General features: G+C 58.9%; 1 protein-coding gene across 2 annotated transcripts; it reads left to right on the plus strand.

The window, feature by feature from the left end:
* Positions 1-3,909: 3,909 nt before the first annotated feature.
* FBXO41 (F-box protein 41) lies at positions 3,910-15,753 on the plus strand. 2 transcript variants are annotated; one of them, XM_086464612.1, is made up of 12 exons: positions 3,910-4,631; positions 7,731-7,959; positions 8,307-8,386; positions 8,516-8,826; positions 8,950-9,218; positions 9,619-9,734; positions 9,955-10,107; positions 12,200-12,295; positions 13,306-13,424; positions 13,652-13,810; positions 14,524-14,639; positions 15,691-15,753. In XM_086464612.1, the coding sequence occupies exons 1-12, from the start codon at positions 3,910-3,912 to the stop codon at positions 15,751-15,753; spliced, it is 2,433 nt and encodes an 810-aa protein (XP_086320738.1). The 2 variants fall into 2 exon arrangements, with proteins under 2 accessions (XP_086320738.1, XP_086320739.1); XM_086464613.1 differs by having other exon boundaries at positions 7,731-7,941; positions 8,977-9,218.
* Positions 15,754-21,848: the final 6,095 nt, after the last annotated feature.

Here is a 21,848-nt window from a genome sequence, read left to right on the forward strand (position 1 = left end):
GACCAAGCCAGGGATTAAGCCAAGGGGATTGGGAACCAGATCAGGATCAAGCCGAGGACCAAGTCGAGATGCTCAGGGACTGGATGAGGACCAAGCTGGGGACCAAGAAATGGTGCTTGGGGACTCAACTGGGACCAAGCCAGGGTGATCAGGGAACAGGACCAAGCCAGGGATTAAGCCAAGTGGATTGGGAATCAGATCAGGACCAAGCTGAGGACCAAGCCAGGATGCTCAGGGACTGGATCAGGACCAAGCTGGGGACCAAGACATGGTGCTTGGGGACTCAATTGGGACCAAGCCTGGGTGATCAGGAAACAGGACCAAGCCAGGCTGCTCAGGGACTGGATCAAGACCAAGCCAGGGATTAAGCCAAGGGGATTGGGAATCAGATCAGGACCAAGCTGAGGACCAAGCCAGGATGCTCAGGGACTGGATCAGGACCAAGCTGGGGACGAAGACATGGTGCTTGGGGACTCAATCAGGACCAAGCCAGGGTGCTCAGGGACCAGAACAGGACCAAGCCAGAGTCATCGCAACCGTGGGTCCAACCCAGGAGGGGGAAGGAGCAATGCGGGTGCCCACGCTCGGCCGCACCCCCCACGCGGGCTGGGATGATGTGGGGCCAGAAGCCAGGCAGGGGAAGGGGCTTTACTGGGATGGGGGCAAGGGTGGGACTGGGGGCCAGGGGAGATGCAGGATGAGGGCGGGCGGACTGCAGCACGGCAGCAAGGCCCGGCGAAGGGCCCGCGGTGTTCGTGGGGAGACAGGCAGAGGGAGCTGTGAAGGAGGAAAGCGGCAGAGAGAAACAGTCCGGGCTCAGGCTGCAAAGGAGGAGGAGGAGGAGGAGGCGGCTGCCAGCTCTCGCCCTCCCTCCTTCCCTCCCTCCCTCCCTCGCCTTCGCCATGCACAGCCCCCCCTGAGCCCCTCAGCGCCCCGGGGACCCACCATCCCCAGGGTGCCCAGCAGCCACCACCCTCCCACCGGGGCCTTTCAGCCTCCCCTCCTCCTCCTCCTCCTCCTCCTCCTCCTCCTCCCGCAGCCACCACCCTCCTCCCTTCCCCAGGGCCTGGCTGACATGGAGGTGCTGGCCGGAGGGAGTCGGCTGCTTCCCGTGGCTTCTGCCTCCTCCCCGGGCTGCATCCCTCCTGCCCAGCATCCCTCCTCCCCTGGCTGCATCCCTCCTGCCCAGCATCCCTCCTCCCCGGGCTGCATCCCTCCTGCCCAGCATCCCTCCTCCCCGACAAAGCCCTGAGCCTCTCGGCAGCCGCCGCCTTTGTGCACCGGGAGCGGGTGTTCGTGCTCCGTTGTGTCCCCGTGTGTGTCCCCCCCCCTCCTCACCCCACACCCCACCCCCGTAGCAACCCCCCCACCCGGTTCGCTCCGCTCGGCGGGGGGAAGGAGGGAGAGATGCTGCCCTCGGTGGAGGAGCCAAGAGCGGGAGGTCGGCGGCGAGAAGCAGGTATGGGGGATGCTGCTGGGGTGGGGAGGGGGTGGGTTTGTCCCCAGGCTGCTCCTCGGGGAGCAAGGGAGGGGGGGACACAGCGGGGACAAAGCCAGGAGGTGAGGAGGGACCCGCTGGTCCTTGCGCCGGGTGCCGGGGTTGGATACACCCCGAGCTTTTCATGCCCAAGCCCCCCCCTCCCCATCCCCGCCCTGGAGCTCATCCCCAAACCACCCTCGCCCACCTCGGGGGCCCCCCACCCCGCTGCCATTGCAGCCCCAGCCAGGGAAGGATGGGGACCTGCGGGCACCGGCAGCATCCGAGCATCTGCCACCGCCACCCCTCTTCTCCATCCCCCCCCTTCCCTCTTCAACCAGGCAGTGGAGCTGCCTGCTGGTAATTCTTGATTTTTTTATTTTTTTTTTTTTAAATGAAAAATGTTAAACAATGCGAAGGAAGGATCCATGATGAATCGCAGGTAGCGGTGCCGAAGCAGCCCAGGGATGGGTTTCGCCTGCTGCTGCAATCTCCTGGTGGCCCGGGAGCATTTCCCAGCTCCGGGTGTCTGTGGGCTTTATTAGCGTGGCCGCCGTAGTAATGACTCCGCTAATAATTCCATTAAATCCTGGTTGTTGCTGGGGCGGGTGGGAGGGGGAGGATGGTTTTGTGGTCAGGGTAGGACATGCCCAGGACAGGGACCGGGCAGGATGTGCATTCGGACCCACCTGGGCCAGATCCTGCCTTGGCTTATGGCTGGGAAATACGGAGCGAGGCTGAGCGGGTACCCCGGGAGACGCGGGCAGGGATCCAGGCCTGAGAGGTGGGTGGCACGATGCCGTGGTCCCCTCCCTACGGCGGAAAAGCGCTTTCTCATCCCATCGGCAGCCACCGAAGTTGCCGGCGGTGCTTTGTGTTCGCCGGGTTTCGGCCGGGTTGACGCCGGTGATCGCCCAGGCGGGGTTTAACGTGCGAGGGTGCGTTTTGTAACGACCCCAAAACACAGCCAGGCAGTTCCAGATATCCTCCCAGCTTGTCTGATTTTTATTTTTTGCATGAATTTTGCATGATTTTTATGGATTTTTCCCGATTTTTCCCTAAAAAAAATGGTTTCCCAAACCTCGTGGCCTGCTTACACCCTCCGAGGGGGGTGCTGAGCCATGGGGGACGCTGCCCTGGGGACAAGCACGGATGGAGGGTTCAGTGGTGGTTTAGTGCTAGCCAAAACTGGGGTGCAGGGGGGATTGGAGTGTGCTGGGAAGAGCCCTTTGTGGGATATCGCGGAGGGACAAGCAAGGGATGCTCCCACCCACAGGTGCCTTCGGTGCTTTGGGGTGAAAGCACAGCAAAAATGCACCCTGATGGTTTCTTGTGCCTCCCAGGCTGGAGGAGGCCACGGTGACCTCCCAGGCTGGGTTTTTGCTGGCTTATCCCGCTTCTCAAGGGTGGGGCTCCCCCTCCCTCCAATGTCTCGGAGGGTTTTGAGAGTGGGGGATAAACCACGTCCTCACCCCCTCACTTGTCTGGATGTGGGAAGCCACCAGGTCCTCTGTATCACCGGGACAGCACAGCGTGGGGGTCTCACAGTCCCAGAGGGGATCAGTGGTGAGACCCGATGGCTGTGATGAGGGGCTGGGGAAGTAAATAATTCTTCTGTGAGGCTGCATGGGCTGATCTAGCAGGACTGGGTCACCCTTTGCTTGGAGGAGGTGCCTCCCAGCACCCTAGCTCCAGTCTCAGACACAGGGATGCTCCCAGGGCCTGGAGACACCTGACTCTGCAGGGGCTCATTGTGCGGTGTTTGGGCAAGGAAGCACATGGGTCACCCCTCCGTGGCAAGCTCAGGGTGGATGGAGAGAGATTTCCCATGGGCTGCCCACCTTCCTGATGGCTGTACTCCTCCCAAACGGTTGTAAACCTTCCCAATGGTCGGGCACCTTCCCAAGGGATGCGGGACCTTCCCAACAGTTACGGATCTTCCCAAGGGTTATGCACCTTTCCAAGGGTTGTGGAGCTTCCCAAGGGTTGTGGAGCTTCCCAAGGGGTGTGGGTCTTCCCAAACGTTGTGGGTCTTCCCAAGGGTTGTGCACATTCCCAAGGGTTGTGCACCCTCTTGAGCATTGCGTGCCCTCCCAAGGGTTGTGTGGGCGGGAGGAACATGGGAAAGTAGGATGGACGCAGAGAGAAGACCAAGAAGAAGGACCAAGGAAGGACTTCTGGGGACCCACCATCCCTGTATCACTAACCCCCCTATCTCTTCCAGTGCCTGTCACCGGCCGATGCTGACACACCCCCCAGAACTGCCGGACCCCCCTGCTTCCATCCCAGGGCTCTCACCCCACCATGCCCCAGCGGAGCCGCGGCCCCACCGCCCGGGGCTCCCCAACCCATCCCACGTGCCACGGGTCTATCCACCCCGCGCCATGAGCGGGGCCGTGCGGTTCCCCTGCGTCGGGGCGCGTAGCTGAGGGATGGCCTCGCTGGACCTGCCCTACCGGTGTCCGCGGTGCGGGGAGCACAAGCGCTTCCGCAGCCTCTCCTCGCTGCGGGCGCACCTGGAGTACAACCACACCTATGAGACCCTCTACGTCCTCTCCAAGACCAACAGCATCTGCGATGCCGCCGTCTTCCCCCTGGCCGCCGACGGGGCCTTGCTGACGCCGGCCGCCCGGCGGGACTACTTTGAGAGCACCTCCTTCCAAGGCAAGGACCAGCGCTTCTCCTGCGACCTCGTCCCCGCCGAGGAGCTGGAGCCGGCCCCGTCCTCCTCCCCCTCGCCCCGCTATGTCCACGAAATCGAGATTCCGCTGACGGAGATCTTCACCCGGGGCAAAGCCGTGGCGCCGGCCCCCACGCCGCCGGCCGCTATGGATGCTGCCTACGAGGAAGGCTTGGCCCGCCTGAAGATCCGCGCCTTTGAGAAGCTGGAGGTGGACAAGCGGCTGGAGAAGCTGACGGAGGAGGTGGAGCAGAAGATCGCCTCGCAGGTGGGGCGGCTCCAGGTGGAGCTGGACCGCAAGAGCTCGGAGCTGGAGAAGGCCAAGCAGGAGAGCCTGCGGCTCAGCCGGGAGAAGCAGGAGTTGGAGGACCGGGCATCTGAACTGTCCCGCCAAGTGGACGTCAGCGTGGAGATGCTGGCCTCCCTCAAGCAGGACCTGGTGCAGAAGGAGCAGGAGCTCACCCGCAAGCAACAGTGAGTCCTTTGCCCCCTCTCCTGGCTGCAGGGTGGGGGGGAAATGGGTCCCTGGTGGTGAGCCCTGAGGAGCCCAACACCGTCACCAAACCCTCAGACCAAGTACCAGGGCATGATCCCCTGGGCAATGCCCGCTAGCATCATCTCTCATCAGGGTTTGCATCTTCTCCCATGCAGGCAGTGTCCACACAGACCTGAGAGTCTCCGTGTCTGTGACCAAGCTGGGTCACGTCATGCCAGACCTTTTCCCAGAGCCACCAGTGCTCCCAGGACACAGCCAGGCTGGGGATGCACATGACCATCCTGCTGTCCGGCCAAGGGACACACATACCCACAATGTGGGTGGTGGCCATGTTGCTGCAGCCCATCTCTTGTACCAAAGGATGTCCCCCCCCAAAACCAGGACTGGGTCGTCCCCTCAGGCTCCACTGCTGAATCATCCAGCTCTACACAACCTGAGCGATCCCATTGACCAGTCCCACGGCCATAAACATGAGAGGGGCCACCTTGGCTGTGCCTAATTCAGGGGTTTTCTCACAGAGGGATGTAGCCCAAGCAGTATGACCTCCATTTGCTGTTAGGACTGTAGCCCTGTCATCCTCATTTTCATCCCATCTTTCCCACTCAACACCCCCTTCCCACCCCAGCGCTGCTCCTGAGTTTCCCTCCAGTCAAGCGTTGGGTCGTTTTGGCCATCGGTGTTGCTCGAGCAAACTCGACCTTGCTCCTCAGGTGTTTCTTAGCAAAGCTGGAGGCCACCACAGGGTCCAGAAAGTCAGTGAGGAGAGGTTAGTGGGGGACAGTCATGGTTGGGCTGGGAGCACTGGTGGGATTCCTCAAGGACTTGTCTTGGGCCCCACCATTGTCAACATGTTTGTTGATGGCTTTGACTCCAAAATAATGACTGTGGCGCCGAAACAAGGTTCACAGGATTTGCTGGGGGTTGAGATGACGCTGGGGCTGGAGAAGGGCAACACCTCTAGGTTTGGTGTATGGAACAGGCAATGGTGAGGTTTGGAGGATTCAATCAGCTGCCTCGTGGGTGTTGTCCAGGGGCATCTTGGGGGTGTGTCGTGCCAGGACGGGGGCCACTAGAGTGAGCAAGTCTGGAGCAGGGCCTGGAGATGTGTAAGACAGGGTGGACAGAGGGTGACCAATGGCTCAAACGTGTTTTGTTTGGTCCGTGGTGGAGCCTGGACACTTACAACATAAGAACCTGATTTTATGCCCCAAAACTACCTCCTGGACCTCCCTTTCTTTAGAGAAACCTCCTGCCCCTTACTGCCCCCATTGGTCCCCAAACTCCTCCAGCCAAAGTGACAAAACCACTTGCCAGGTTGCAGAGACAGCATGGGAAGAACTGATGAAAAGAAATTAGTTTGGTTTTTTCCTAGATGTGGGGAAATGATCAGAAATAATTTTCATGGGCAAACCCAGTTTCACCCTTCCCCAAGAACAAAACATTCCCTGGGACATTTCCCAGCCCTGCCAGCTCCAAAACACCACCGGGCCGTTGTCCCCAGGGGAGGCTTTTTGCTCCTGGGCTCCATTTGTTTGCGTTGCTGGGGGGTTTTTTCCATGCAATCCATGGGTGTGAGAGAGATGCAGGTGATAACCATCAGCATCACCTTACCCGCCCTGTGCCAGCACCCCATTTGCCTTCCAAATCTCCTGAGACTCCTCACTGGGAGCCTTCCCAAATCATCACCAGGGAGCTCCCAGGCTCGCCCTGCAAATGGCAGGTTGGGGGGCAATTAATTGTTAATTAAATGGCAATTAATAACCGGCAGTGGGAATTATGTCACTGAGGGCTGCCCCCTCCTTTTCCTTCATGCTCCTGTGCAGGTCGGTGCGGCCGGGTGTGCATGGCCGGGTGTGCACAGTTGGGTGTGCACAGCAGAGCTGTGTTTGTGCATCTGCAGGGGCTCGCGGGTGCTGAGTGACGGCGTGAGAGCGGTTGATGCACGTGTGTGCGCGCCCCATCGACCCCGCGGGTGTGATCGGTGCTGGGGGTGCGTGTGTCTGGGGGAGAGGGGGTGTGTGGGGGGGGGTGTGTGTGCACCTGCGCGCTCATGATGCTGCCTGTGCGTGTGTGCCGGTTGTGTCCGGCTGTGCGCGCGCGCCGGGGCGTGCGTCCGCGTTTGCGTCCTCGTGGTGCTTGTGCACGCGAGGGCGGCTCTGCGCGTGCGGTTGTGGGGTGCACGGCGGCTGTGCGCGTGTGTGCGCGCCGGGGGGGGGGACGGACGGACGTGTGTGCGTTCACGGGACACGTGCGTTTGCAGGGGCGCGTGGCCGCGGGCGTTTTTGGGACGTGTGTGCTCGCAGAGGGGGTGTGATGGCTGCATGTGCCTGCGTGCGCACGCCCCCGTTTTTGGGAAGCGGATGAGGTCGGCGGGGGGGGGGGGGGGGGCGTGCCTGGGCACATGGGTGCGTGGGGCGGGATGGGGCCACCTCGGGTCGCTGAGCTGCTGGCACACTCCCCCCCTAGCACTGGCCGTGTTTTGGGGCTGACACCTCAGCGTCTCAGCAGGGCGAACCCTGCCCATCCACAGGCCTCATGCTCCCGAACACCTGCTAATTAAGGTCTTAATGAAGGAGCTGGGGCCTTGCAACCACTGGGCTTAATTGGGCACGGGGCTGAGTGTGGTTTAAGGAGGCTGCCCTTAACGTCTTTCTTTTAAGTCTGCCCCAAACGAGGCAGGATACCACTGCCAACCTCCTCCATCATCCCGCCGCACCATCCTCCTCCTCCTCCCTCCGCTCCATCGCACTCAGGGCCCTGACTCCAGTCCTGGGAGCGACGTACATCTCAGCAAAGGTGCTGGAGATGTCACCATCATCATCCCCCCCCCCCCCCCCCAAACAAGGTGGCCACATCCACCCTGCATGCCAGGAGCATCGCTTGGTCCCTGCTCTGCCCTGAACCATGCCCAGGAGCCACCTGGGCTGGCACAGACCCGAATCAGGCTGATGATGGAATGGTATAGATGCGCGTGAGCATCCTCGACCTCCCACCCCAGCTCGCAGACGGGGATGAAGGTGCTTAACAGGGACGGGTGGGAAGGGCTTGGGGTGTCACCCACTGGTCCCTCCACACAGGGAAGTGCTGCAGATCGACCAGTTCCTGAAGGAGACAGCCGCCCGCGAGGCCAACGCCAAAGTCCGCCTCCAGCACTTCATCGAGGAGCTGCTGGACCGGGCGGACCGAGCCGAGAAGCAGCTCCAGATCATCAGCAGCAGCTGCGGCACCACCCCGAACGGCAGCCTGGGACGCTGCGGCACGCCGGGGGCCAAGGCTGCCGGCCGACCGGTACCTCCGCGGGCACAGGCACGGGCACTCCATCGGCTTTGGGCACGCAACAGCGTGGCTTCTCTGATGGCTGCAAAGGGTTGAGCGGGGAGGTGTAGGGACCCCCATCTTGTTCCCACGAGGAAATGGATAATCCTGGGTGGGGGAATCCCAAAGAGAAGCTACTTCTTGGTGGGTCTTCCCGCGGTGAGCATGGGCAAGGCGCTGGGGTGATGCTGGAACTGCTCTTCGGCATCCCGCTTGGGTATGGCCTCACCACGAAGCGCGGCTGGTGCTGGGTGGGTTATCGGGGGCATCTCCCTCGGCTGCACCACCCACGTTTTGGGTTTCGCCACGTTGGCTCCTCTTGTCCTGTCTCCCCACAGAGAGACCGGCACCCGGGGCCGGGGGTGGCCATACATGGTCCCTATGGCGTGTCCAACCAACGCTCCTCCTCCAGCACCGGGTGAGTCCCCTATCCGCGCTGCCTGTTTGGGGTTTTAACGGGATGCTCCTTTTTTGGCGGGCAAGGAGCTGACGGGAAGGTGATGCGCACCCCGGCGAGCGCTGAGGTCGGGCACCCTTGTCCCCCCAGGGCCTCCAGCCGGGCGAAAGCCGTGTCGCAGAGCTCGGGCTGCTACGACAGCGACAGCGCCGAGCCGTGCCCGACCGATGACACCGCCGACGGGCATCCCTACGCGGCGCGGGATGGCGCCCGGGGCTCGGGGCTGCGCCGGCAAGCCATCCAAAACTGGCACCGCCGCCCCTACCGCAACAGCACGGAGGGCGAGGAGGGCGACGTCTCCGACGTGGGCTCCCGCACCACCGAGTCGGAGGCTGAGGGCTGGGAGCCAGATGCTCCCGGATCTGCTGCGTCCCGACCCGCCGGCAGCTGCCGGCTGACGGGTGAGACCACGCCGGGCTCTTCTGGTGGGGTGGGAGGAGAGGGAGGCTGGAAGGTGGGGGACGGGGATGGCTCCTTGGCTCTGCGAGGAGCATCCCTTCCCCGCTGTCCTCTCCAGCCACCAGTGGCAACTGACGGTGGGTGTCCCACAGCCAGGACCGAGGGGGCTGGGGGCAAGGTGGGCCGGCTGGAGAGGGGCAGCCCAGGCCACTCCAGCGAGGTGATCAGCCCCGAGATTCTGAAGATGCGGGCAGCCCTTTTCTGCATCTTCACCTACCTGGACACCAAGACCCTGCTGCGGGCGGCTGAGGTGTGCAAGGACTGGAAGTTCGTGGCCCGGCACCCGGCCGTGTGGACACGGGTGCTGCTGGAGAATGCCAGAGTGTCCTCCAAGGTACCAGGGATGGGGGTGGCACTGCCCAGGGCGAGACCTTTCTCTTGGAAAGGTGAAGCTGTGCATCTCACTTGGGTTGATTGCCATGGCATCACGGTTCTGGGAACAGGGGTGCACACAACCGCGTGCTTGCACCAGCAGCTGGATGCATTGCACGTTCACATGTGCATGCTTGTGGGCGCACGAGCGCGTGTTTTCATGCGCTACGGGGGTCACACCCGTGATTCCGTTGCACTTGCATGACCTCGTATGGGCATTTTCACATGTTTATGACGTGTGTGTGCATGCAGAAACGCGTCTCTCTGTGCATGCACAGGTCTGCCCAAAGACAGCCAAGCATGAGTGGCCTGGGGCATGCTGAGGGTGTCCCCCTCGGTGACAGCCACCCCTGTCCCCCCAGTTCCTGGCCATGCTGTCTCAGTGGTGCACCCAGATGCACTCCCTCACCCTCCAAAACCTCAAGCCACGCCAGCGAGGGAAGAAGGAGAGCAAGGAGGACTACATGAAGAGTACGCGGTGAGTCCCTGCGTCCCAGGCTTCCTCCTCCCACAGCCGGAGCCGCTGGTCCTCAGGGATGACGATGCTCCGTGAGCCCCAAAGTCCTTTTTCCAATGATGGACATCCTGCTGTGGGTTTTGGGCATCCTGGACCCACAGATCCCCATGGGACATGTCAGCCCCCGCCAAGGTGGCCCCGGGGTGGCCATGGGGAGTGACTCTGCCTCCATCCCTGGCAGGGGCTGCCTGGAAGCCGGGCTGGAGTCCCTGCTGAAGGCGACGGGCAGCAACCTGCTCATCCTCCGCATCTCACACTGCCCCAACGTGCTGACGGACCGCTCGCTCTGGCTGGCCAGCTGCTACTGCCGGGCCCTGCAGGCTGTCACATACCGGTAAGGATGGCCACCGGCATCCCCCCATTGTCCACAGGGATCATGTGGTTGGTTCCCTGGAGGGGAGAAGGCTGGGAACATCCATGGGATGTGCTGGGACTCCTCTGATGCCCATCCCCCCCATGCCCTGTCAGAACGCAGCCCGTCTGACCGTATGTGAAGGACCCACCTTTCCATGTCCCCAGCCCAGTGGCAGCCCCAGTGTCCAGTGTCCCCAGTGCAAGGCATCCTTGCAACTCTCATCCTCTTCTGGCACGTTCCCATGCAGATGTTTCCCTTCCAGCTCCATTCCCACCGTCCTGTTACTGATCTCACCCCAGCTGGAGGCGTGACCAGGGTCTTGGTATGGGGACACTGCTTTATGTTAGAGAAGGGGGAAGAAGAGGTGCACCAACACCGGGGCCCGGTGAGGTCCCACCTGACCATCACCCCCAATGAAGGCTTCTAACGGGGAGAAGAGACCTCAGGGTCCCTCTGTCTCAGGAGGGAGGAACAGCTCTGCTATAGGATTGCTAAGAGCCATCTTGAAGACCTTGCCCAAGATGAAGAACACAAGGCCCGTGATGGTGTAGGTCCTGAAGGAGCTCACAGGTCCTGGAGGAGACCATTGACTGCTCCTTGGTCTTGGCCACCTTCTAAAGAGGCTCTGCTGCCTGCGGAGACAGGATTTTCCTTTCCTACACTCTCAAGGAGGATGATTCTTGCTCTACTGCACTCTGCAGACAACCACTTCAGCCTTGGTATCCATTTCACCTGCAAACAATGGGTGTCCTCATCCAGTCCAGGGTGGAAAATCCTTCAGGTGGGAAGGCACACCCAGCCATCTCCTCTGTTTTGGACTGAGTGAGCTCAGACATAGCTCTGCTCTGGGGATCCCACACCATGAGGCAGACCAGTGCTGCTGGGTTTGACCCAAAGACTCCTCCATCGGCCCTTCCGAGGGCGTTAGAGCAAGCGCTCCTGGCACACTGCTAACCTGTGACTCTGACTCATGCTCTAATTAACCCGCCGCTCTCACAAGGGGCTCTTGGCAGGCTTCTTCAGTGGAGACGTGTGAAACGCTCAAGATAACACCCATCACTTATTTTTAGGCTCGCCTGAAGTTTCGAAGTAGGTCGTTTAGAGTTAGGAAGTGCCGCCTCAGCCTTCAGGAGGCAGCCTGGTGTGCTGAAACAGCCAGGGGCCTCTGTTGGGGCTGGTGGCATCAGGATGATGCTCTCTGACATCTCTCCTCCATTGACTTGGTGCTCGGAGCCAATGGCATCAGAAAAAGCTACTCTGAGCCAATGTCACAAGCGCCGGGTAGGCAGGCAGGGTGGCCGAGCCTGATCAGTGCCATGACTCATGAGAAACCTCCACCTCTACCATGCCCCGGCACGAACCCAGCAGCATCCCACAATGTCTGTTTCGATATCTCCAAAAACACCAGGGAGGACCCCACAGCAAAACTCTGCAGGGACATTTGGCCAACAGCCACCTACAGATGTGGTGGCACAACAGCAGAGATGGTACAGAGGCCGTGGAGCAGCCCCTTCCCTTGGCTAGAAGCTACCACCCATCAGCTGAAATGTTCTTAGCGCCTCCTGGCACCTTCCCCATCCAGGCTGGGCAGGTGGCAAGTGAAACCAACCCAACGGGACCTGCAGGGACGTTGTATTTGCTCCGCAAGGGTACATGGCCTGGCAGTCTCAGTTCAATCACTTGCCACCTTTGCATCTGGAAGACTTCTGCCTTCACCTTCAACCTCACCTTCCACCACCAACCTCACCTTCAACCACCAACCTCACCTTCAGCCTTTACCTTCAGCTTTACCTCCAAACTCATCTTCAATCTCACCTCCAGCCTCACCTTCTTCCATTTTTCTTGACGTTGCACATCCGTAGGCACAATTCCAGATAGAAATGCCTTCAGCCTTCCTGCATGGGTTGGTGTTGGGACTGTCTGGTTCATGGGCAGATCACAGGTTATAAATAATGACCAGATTTGTACCTCTAGGTGCAGAGAGGTGTAGCAGCGTGGAGGCTGCACTCACAGCCCGCGGGGCAGCATCGCTGCCGGTGCGGGCCACCACGTGTCCTCTGTGTTGTTCCAGGAGCTCTACGGACCCTGTGGGTCATGAAGTCATCTGGGCCCTTGGAGCAGGTTGCAGGGACATCATCTCCCTCCAGGTCGCGCCTTTGCATCCATGGTAAGAGTCATGCTAGGAGGAGGCCAGGCTGAGTGTGAGAGGGCACCACTGGGCTGGAAAGAAATTGGGTGCCAGATCCAGATTTGCTTGGAGGAGGTGCTGGAGGCCAGTTTGAGGGACTGGGACCTCAGCCCCATCCCTCTCTGTGAAGGCTGGGAGCTGTTGGGTGTAGGCACCTCCCTGCAGAGCCAAGAATGTTTCCTGGGAGGCTGCTAACACCAGAGATGAAAAGGAAGCCGTGATGGGTCTGGTAGGCGACACTGAACATCAAACGCTTGTCTGAGCTCCTCACTGCTCGTCTAACAGCAGCCCTGAAGGGCCTGGATGTTTTTAAAAGGGTGTCAAGTCGCTCCTCAGGGAGATGACTGCAGTTGCTCTCATTTTGGAAAAGCATTTTAGGGACATGAAGATGCTGGTAGATCTCTGCCCCGCAACATCTGGATGCTCAGTAGTTCATGGCTCACAGCGCAGGTCACTTGGCTCCACACCTCCATGCCATGAGGTTGCCTCCTGGGCATTTCTTCTTCTCCTGGGAGGTTTGCTGGAATGTCATGTCCCCTGTCAGCCTGGATTGAGGCGTGCAGAAGGGGGATGTCTCTTAGCAGGAGAAGCTGGATGTCAAGTCCCTGATGGCTTGTTTCTTCCCTGGGGGAAAACCCGCATGCCATGTAGGCTTCTCCACCTGAGCTAGACGTCCAGGCTCCTGCTACGGGTTTGATCACTGCAAGCAACAGAGCTCAGGGCCTGATTCAGATCTCCAAAGGTGGAGGGTTGGGGGCAGAGGGACTCCACTGAGCGCATGGACCTGCCCTGTCCTGCTTACAGCTCAGCCCAGGCTGGTTGCTCAGATGGTGACGTATGCTCTGGAGACACCTCCTTGCCGTGCAGTGACGCCCGGGTTGGTGGGGTGGGAGAGGTCCCAATCCCACACCACTTGCAGGAACGCTTGTGGGGTGGGGGAGAAGCTTTTTTGCCAGCCCTCCCCAGATCTTTCTTCTTCATCTCCCCAGCCAGCAGCCGACGCGTTTCAGCAACCGCTGCCTTCAGATGATCGGCCGGTGCTGGCCGCACCTGCGGGCGCTGGGCATTGGAGGGGCAGGCTGCGGCGTCCAGGGACTGGCATCCTTAGGTAGGCAGCTCTCCTCTGATGGGACAAGGAGAAGGGGATCTTGCTGGAGGCAGGGTGTACCTCAAGGAGATGTCCCACGGGCATCTCAATGGAGAAGCCCACCCCAAGGACCGTGGGTGCACCCTGCCCCTTCTTGCTGCCACCCATCCCTCCTACCACCCCGTTCCCCTCAGCTGTCCTCATCCCTTCCCCGTGGGGCACTGACTGTGGGTGCTCTGTCCTTCCAGCCCGAAACTGCATGAGGCTTCAGGTCCTGGAGCTGGACCACGTGGCAGAGATCAACCAGGAGGTTGCGGCGGAGATGTGTCGAGAGGGGCTGAAGGGGCTGGAGATGCTAGTGCTGACCTCCACGCCGGTCACCCCCAAAGCCCTACTGCACTTCAACAGTGAGTAGCAATGCCAAGAGGGCATGCATAGCATCACCCGTTGGCCAAAAGGCCACAAGATATCAGCTCCATGAGCCAGACCCTGCTCTCCAGCCCCACCAGCAGGAACACGCTGCCAACAGTGGAAGGTGCTGGGAGCTGCATGGTGGAAGGTTTCTAAGAGGGGATCAAACAGCCACCTGCCAAGGGTGGGTTAAGAAGAGCTGATCTTGCCTTGGGCCACAGGGAGGATGGAGACACTCCCTCCATGCTCCCCGCAGTGTCATCGAGGCCTCAATGTCTGTGGCACAGCTGAGGATCACCCTGGTGGAGCTGAGTTTGGAGTCATGCAATGGATGGGAGCTCTGAGGGGAAAGAGGTCCACAGCCATCAGGAGGGTCTGTTTGAGGTGCCATTCCTGGTGGTCATGGCATATGTGGCTGTGGTTGGACTTGCTGGGAACTCACCTGTCTGAGTAGAAGAGTAAGGGTTTCCCAAGTAAGAGACAGGACTGCTGAACTGGGGTGTGACAACTGGAAACCATCTCATAGACCACCATCCTCCCTACAGAGGTCGTGGTCACCAAGAGCGGGTCTCCTCCATGTTCAGGGTGAGGTTTTCCCAAATGCACAAGGCTTTGAGGAACACTAGGTGGGTTTTAGGGTCCACCCTGGCTGCAGGGAGGCTACCTCCCCACGAGGTATGGCAAGGCCAGGCAGTATCTCTGCCCCTAGGTGTGTGCCGGAACCTGAAGTCCATCGTCGTGCAGGTGGGCATTGTGGACTACTTCAAGGAGCCCCACAGCCCTGAAGCCAAGAAGATGTTTGAAGAAATGGTGAACAAACTCCAGGTAGAGGGTGCCATTCCCATGTCACTCGTGTGTCACCAGTTTCGTGTCCCTGGGGGGTCTGAGGACAAAGTCTTGCCCACTGCTGAAGCCCCTTAGTAGAGAACATTTTAGCTCCCTAGGAACATCCTGAAGGCTCGCTGTCCTCCAGACACACATGCCCCAAAGGCTGAAACGAGATCTAACATGCTGTGATTCCTTCCTACTGCTTTAACCAGGACTGCTTCTCCGTGGGTCGCTTCCCCGGGGACAGAAATTTTAGTCAGGCTGAGTTGCAGACCTTGCTTAGCTTGTGATGCTCAGCAGGGCTTGGGCTGTCCTTCATCTGTTCAGGGTCTCCAAGGCAAACATCTCCACCCGTGTCCAAGGGGAAAAATAGGTGCCTCCGTTTCACTTCATCCTCTGGTTGACTTCATCCTGCAGCGGGTTGGGCTCCCGTGGGGGCATAAGGCAAAACTCTAATGAGATGCAAAGCAGGACTTGGAGGCAGGAGGCCCACCAGTGCAGTCGGGTGGGATCAGATGGCTCATGCAGTTCCTGCTCCGCCGCCAAGCCCTGGCATGGGAAAAACAGTGGGCAGCGAGACGGACCCACATCCATCGCCAGGCTGGGGGTCACCTTCAGAGAAGAGCCATTTCAGAAGGGTTTTCCTTGCATGGCCGCCCACCACCGTGCTTTACAAATCCCACCTGCCCCTGCCTGTTGGTGTCATCTGCCCCAAATTACTACTGTCCTCTGGAAACTGTGTTTTGAACCAAGCAGAAACCCAATCCAGAGCTAGCTAGCTTCAAGGGCACGGGATTAAGAAGCGTTGAGCCAGTCCTGCAAGGAATCACAGAATCATTAGGTTGGAAGAGACCTCTAAGACCATCAGGTCCAACCGTCAAATCCAAAAAAAAATTTGGAAGCCAAATCCCTGTGGGATGCAGTGGTTGGGATGGGACCAGGGTGGCCCCCTTCCCACGGTGGGGATTTGGGATGTCCTCTCCTCTCTCTTGCTCGACCTGAAGACTGCCAGGTCCTGCACCGACTGTGCTCTCTGCTCCTCTTCCAGGCCCTGAGGAAGAGACCGGGCTTCTCCAAGATTTTACACATCAAAGTGGAAGGAGGCTGTTAGACCTTCAGGAAACCCCAAAGCACATTCCCTCCTCTGCCCGGTGGAGCCAGAGGCCTCGTGAAACCAAACCCACCGTCTGCCGCTCATCCGTTGCCGGACCTGGAGCACGGAGACGCTGGCCCATGCACAAAAAAAACCCCCAAACTCTTGCAGGCCTTAGTGACTGGCAGCCGGCACTCGTCCCCGGGGCCAGCTCATGGGCGAGAAGGTGCTACTTAAGGACAATTTTCGGCTGCCCAAAGAGGCAGGGTTACTCTCTTTCCCAGGAGGGAAGATGGCTCCGAATCCCCCTGTGGCTGCTCGTTACCAAGGATCCTTGTTTGGGGAATGTCTTTTTCTTCGAACTCTCTTTCTAGGGGGGGGGGTTGGCCATTTGATAGTGTGGGAGCTGAGGATGGCTCAGCCCTTCCTTGTGGGCTCTTCACAGAGTGCTGGGCTCGGCGCTGCTGCGTCGTGGCTGGACCATCCCTGTCCTCTCCGTGGGCTGGTGGAGGTAGGGTGGGAAGGGGCCGTTCCTCCAGAGGAAATGGTGCCCAGCATTCCTGCCGGAGTTCCGCTCGTTTTCATTTCGTTTGTTTAACAGAGGGGCACCCAAACCTGGGTAAAGGCTGCCCAGAAACCAGCAGCTACGACGGCACAAGCCTGGATGGCAGAGCTTCATCTTGGGGGCTGTAGGAGCCAGAGGACACCAGGAGAGATGGTCGCTCTTCCAGAGGTTTTCAGCCTCACTGTCTCTTCACCCAAACCTTCCTGCCAAGGCAATAAACCATCTCCAAAATCCTCATCCACCAGGAAACACGGGTCATGCTCCTGTCCCCGCCAACATCCACCACCTGCTCAGGCTTCCTCCGGAGCGAGTTGTCCCATGCGGAGAGAGGGACTGGCATGGGACACTCACATTTGCCATCTCATCGCCTTCCCAAGCAGCCTGAAGGAGAAACCCTGGCCAAATTGTCCTGAAATCCAAAGCTGCTGGTGAAAGCACCAACTCATCTGCCCTGGTAGATCCCTTGTCTATGGCCATGGCCAGTTTTTTTAACTCTGCTTTTTTCTTCTGGCTGTCTTCTGCCTGCAAGGACATCATCATCCCCAAAATATCCATCTTTTTTCCAAAGGAAAAGGCTTTTGAAAGGCATCCAGCAGGGTCAGGCATCTCCATACTCCACCTGGGGGAGAAGGTACCAGGAGGTTCCCACGCTATGGAGGACACCCATCACAGCACTGCCAGCAGCAGGGACACACCGTCCTTAACCACCGCCCCCTGCCACCCCGAGCCTCCAGGCAGGCGTGCCTGGACCCAACATGCTGAGCTGAGAGGAGCCAACTGGGTAAAGCAGGTTTTGGGGGGTTTGTCCTCTTCTCTGGACCATCATTGGAGGTTTCGGTGCCTGTTGGCCAGCGTGGCTGCAAGGACACAGTCCTTCCTGGGGCATCTCCCCTTCCTCCAGCCCTCCTGGGGTGATGGGCTACCATGGAGCATCACCCTGGGAGGGGGAAGGCTGCAGAGCCATCCTGGTACCACCTTCCTCATCTACAGCACAAGAGCTGCAGACCTCAGCCGGGGGCTCCCAGCATGTCAACAGCCCGTGGGGACCCCAACAGAAAATAAAATCAACTCCAAATTGCTGAAGCTGGTGGTGGGCTCGAGGCAACTCCTGGGTCTCCAACCCCAGAAAGCACCTCAGGAGACCATTTCATCCACCCCTCGTCTCATCTACGCTCTCTTCTCCAAAACAGGGTAGGGTTTTTTGGCCATAACCCCCGGGTTGAAGCACCTCCGTTTCCCCACTGACTGTGGCTTTCCAGGAGAAGGCTGTTCCCTGTATGCACAAAACATGGGAGCCCAAAAAATCGCCCGTGAGAAACTACCACGTCCCACCATGCCCACCGTGGGCAGCATCGGACGAGCTCCTCGGCGCTGGGGACGAGCTCCCCGCCATGCTCACCGTGGGTTAACCTCCACCCCGGGGAGGCTGGGACATGCATAATCCAAGGGCAAGAGGAGCAAAGGATGCTCCGACCAGCAAAAAAAAAAAAAAAAACCCAACAAACCACCCAGCAAAGCTACAAGCACCCAGGGACCACCATCCCACGAGCGTGGTCCCAGCGGAGATGTCGCCATTCGAAACGGCGCAGACACTTGCGAAATTCCCTTAAAAAAAAAAAAAAAAAACAAAAAAACAAAGTAAGTATTTATTTCTATAAAGAGAAGAAGGAAAAAACAAAGATTTTAAAGGAAAATTATATACTCAGCATGTTTATACACTCTATGCTTAAAGACTATCGTGTTGGAGAGTCGTGTCCGAAGACTGAAGGTGGCTGTGGCAGGTTTGCTGCCAGCCCCTGCCCGATCCCTTGCCCAGCTCCTCCGGGCCATGGGGAGGGTGAGGACAGGGTGATGGAAAGCAGGGGGAGATGTTGAGGACTCTTGGAGAAACCTTCTGTGCTCGCCAGAGAGGCCGGAGCAGCTGCTGGTGCCGTCGGTGGCCGCGTCTGTTGGTGGCCATGGTGGTGTGGAGCGTGGGTGGGCGTGTGATGTCCCCGTGTCCCCCCCCCGCTGCCGCGAGGTGTTTGTGAGTCACAGCAGCACAACCTCACCCGAATTCGGTGCATCGCCAAGACTAGACCAAGCCATCCGCCTCCCCTTGGGGCATTCCCAAAAAGTCCAACTTCTGGCTTCGCAAAGCCACGTTTTTACAAGAAATCCCGCGATGACACCAGACCTTGAGCTGATTCAAGGATTAGAAGACGGGGGGGGGGGGGTTTCCCCATTTTGCCTGGGCTTGGCTAGGTCCCTTCTTCCTCTCCTTGGCTGGGGATGAAGGCGGCTGGCACGGTGACACAGGCTCGGTGGTAACGAGCCCTGTGTCTCCCTGGCCCTCCTGGTGGCTCCTAATTGCCCAGGTTGTTAATGGCAACGAGCTCATTAATGGCTGCGGGTTCCTTCCACTGAAATGTCACGTTGATGGTTTCCCTGCTGCTTGCCCTTCCCATCCCACCGGCGTGCAGCCCCGTTGGCTCCCCCACAAACCCCCCGCCGCCCACCCCCCATCCCTACGGGATGCTCAGGCAACGCTGCCCGCGGCCGTAGGATTCACCGCATCGATCGCGGGGTTTCACCCCTGTTTCTTCTGGAAACCGGGTGGAGACACACCAAATCCCCCGGGAACGCCTTGAAATCGCGCAGCGGGTAGGGAAGGGACGGCTGCAGCGTGAGCTCAACCCCGTGCTAGACCCTAGAGAAGCCCCGGAGGGGCTCTGCGATGACAATCCCCAGCAAAAGCCAAGGCACAGCCCCCCGACCCGGGGCGAGCACCAGCGGCGAGCAGCTCTCGCTCGAGGTCATGGTGATGGCCGCATCTGGCCGGGGCTGGGTGGAAGGTGCTGCCGGTTCCTGCCAGACCTGGTTCCCCCGGGACCGGTTTTGGGGAGATTTATTCCTTTTCTAGCAAGTTTGCCCAAAGTTTCCCCATAGCCAACGTTCGCAGCAAGCTCTTACGCTCAAATTCGGGTGCCAGTCAAGGATCTCAAGAGGAACAACCACCAGCAAAGCCAGCTCGGAGGCCAAATTTATCCCGAATCCATGTTTTTCTGTCTCCCTCGTGTGTTGGATTTTGCTCGTCACCTGAGCCCCCAGGACCAGGGATGTTCTGGGCACTGGTTGCCTCCTCCTGCCTTCATCCCTGTGCCCCCAGCTCGGGGGTCCCGGGGGGTGTAAGGTCTCAAGGAAAAATGGGAACGCCCCAGGTTGGCTCTGTCCAAGGAGGATTTTAAACCTATCAAGCAAAGGCGGCAAGAAAAAATATCCCACCTCTCCCTGCGTGTCACAGTCCCAGCTGCCACTCAAGGCACAGCCACGGCCGGGTCTTGGACAGATTGTTTGGATCCTCCAAAAGGCTCTGAATTTGGTGAGAACAGAACCAAAAAAAAAATGTGTCGATAAAGGCTCTCAAAGCAGCCGAACAACATTTTCTCTCGGCTTTAGAGGAGCCCACCCCAGGAGCTGGCCCGTCGCTTCAGCTTCTCATTTTGGGTTGAAAACCTGCAGGTTGGGGTGGAGCAAAAGCTTTCGGGGATCGGTGCCAAATGACAAAATGCTTTAAAAAAAAAAAAAAAAAAAAAAAAAAGGAGAAAAAAATGGGGAGATTTTAGCAACCAGAGATGGTTTGTTGTGACCGAAGCATCGCGGGGTGTTTGTTGCAAGGTGAGCGGTGGCGATGCACGACCTTCCCCGTTGGTGGGAAGCAAAATAGTCCCCGCGACGGGCGAAACGGTCCCTCCCGCCCCGAGGAAAAGCCACTGCGCATCCTTCCCCGGTGCGCGGAGGCAAGGAGAGGAGGGAAAACTGCCCAAAAGCGGGAAAACTGCCCCAAAAAGCAGGAAAAAATGGGATTTTTCTGATCCAGCCTTGGAGCTCCCCTCCCTGTGGAAGGGGCGGGACGAGGCGGGCTGGGGCCGGGGACAAGCGGGTGCAATGGTGCGGGATGGCTTTTGGAAGCGAGGGCGGTAACGCACAGTGGCTTAGAGATAATCAGAGGACGTGCTCCCTGCGGGGAGAGAAATATATATATATATATATATACATACGTAGGGAGATATATATATATATATATATTCAGGAATAAAAATCGTTTCCCTAAAGCACTTCACGGCGGCGCTCAGCCCCAGTGAGCGATTTCCGAAGGGCCCTGTACAGCGACCTCCCCCCTCCCGAAAGGTAGCGAGTTTGCCTCCTAAGTTATTTTTTTAAATCTATATAAATTTAGGTCTATTTTAGTCTTTCGCAGCGATGTGCCAGTGTCTGGAGAACCAAACGTCCCTTTTTTCCCCACCCCCCCTAACCCGCCCCACGGTCACTTGATGCTAAACCAGGTCCTCGGTGAGAAATCGAGCGGAGGGTGCTGCCCTGGAGGAGGGGGGAGCGCTGGGAAGGGGGTGGGGGGGGGAACAGCAGAGATTGGGGAGCAGCCGGAGGTGGGGGAGGCTCCGGGTGGGTTTGGGGGCAGCAGGGACCGAGGGCAGCTGGGGAGAGGGGGCGTGGGGGCGGCTGCTGCCCGCTGGAGACCGTGTTTTTAGCACTTTGGTTGGTACTATCACCTGTAGACGCACTTTGATGTTGTTGCTTTGAAACTTTGCCGAGTGTAAACAATGTGTATTTAAAGAATTACAAAAAAAAAACCAAAAAAAAACCAAAAAATAGGTGTGTAAAGAGCTATTTTATGAATTCGGTGTTTGAATAAAGACTCTTGAGATGGAGGTGGGATTTTCACTCTCCTGGGGGCGCCACACTGAGCCCAAGGCAGCAGCTCCAGCACCAAACCAGTCAGACCAGTGAGATCAGCATCCCTCCTCCCTCTCCCTGCAGGCTCAGGGTCTCCATTGGTCCAGCCCCGTGGGGTACAGGGGCAGTGTAGGGGGGGAAGCACTGGGCAGCACAAAACGGTGCCGGAGAGCTTAGAGGCTAGGGTGGGCAAACGGAGGGTTTACAGCCCAAAACAGGGATGAGAGAGACGTGACTCCAGTCCCCACCTCCTTTGGCAACAGAGGGGGCTGACCTTAAGCCTATCACAGAGGGACAAGTTTGAGTTTGAACATTTTTCTGCCAGTGCTCTGCTAAAAAAAGTTGATTTCTGAACAGCCTTGGAAACAAACAGCAATCAAACCCCCCCCAAAAGCAAACAGAAGGGAAAAGGGGATTAATTTTTGGTAGGGAAGATGGCACAGGGGGCTGGAGGACACCCCGTTGCCAGGTTACAACCCCGCAGAGCTGGGAATTAAAGATGTCCAGGTTGGAGAGTGTCACAGCAAGAGCTGGAGAGCGAGCTCCAACCCCCTCCAAGGCAGGCCGGGCTGGAGGGAGGTGGGATGACGCTGCCATGAGACAGGTGAAACACTGAGAGGGTTTTTAGAGGAAAGGGTTTCAGCACAACGGCTCACCCCCCCCCCAAAAGGCTCCAGCCGAGACCAACAGCCACGAGGGTCACAGTCAGGGATGGGGCAGACGCCTCCGACGCGGCTCATAGCGGCCACGCTCGTCAACAGGGCGGAAGGAACACGGCTCGTGGTAGAACAGACCATCAACCCACCCAGCTGAG

This window comes from Leptosomus discolor, chromosome 4 (genome assembly GCF_034619465.1).
Source record: "Leptosomus discolor isolate bLepDis1 chromosome 4, bLepDis1.hap2, whole genome shotgun sequence".
Lineage (NCBI taxonomy): Eukaryota > Metazoa > Chordata > Aves > Leptosomiformes > Leptosomidae > Leptosomus > Leptosomus discolor.

What these genes read in the sequence shown, in the direction of transcription:
- FBXO41 (XM_086464612.1), top strand. Translation starts at nt 3,910, where the DNA reads ATGGCCTCGCTGGACCTGCCCTACCGGTGTCCGCGGTGCGGGGAGCAC. An exon ending in CGGTACCTCCGCGGGCACAG is followed by an intron (nt 7,960 to 8,306) that starts GCACGGGCACTC and finishes GTCTCCCCACAG; the next exon opens with AGAGACCGGCACCCGGGGCC. An exon ending in ATGCCAGAGTGTCCTCCAAG is followed by an intron (nt 9,219 to 9,618) that starts GTACCAGGGATG and finishes CTGTCCCCCCAG; the next exon opens with TTCCTGGCCATGCTGTCTCA.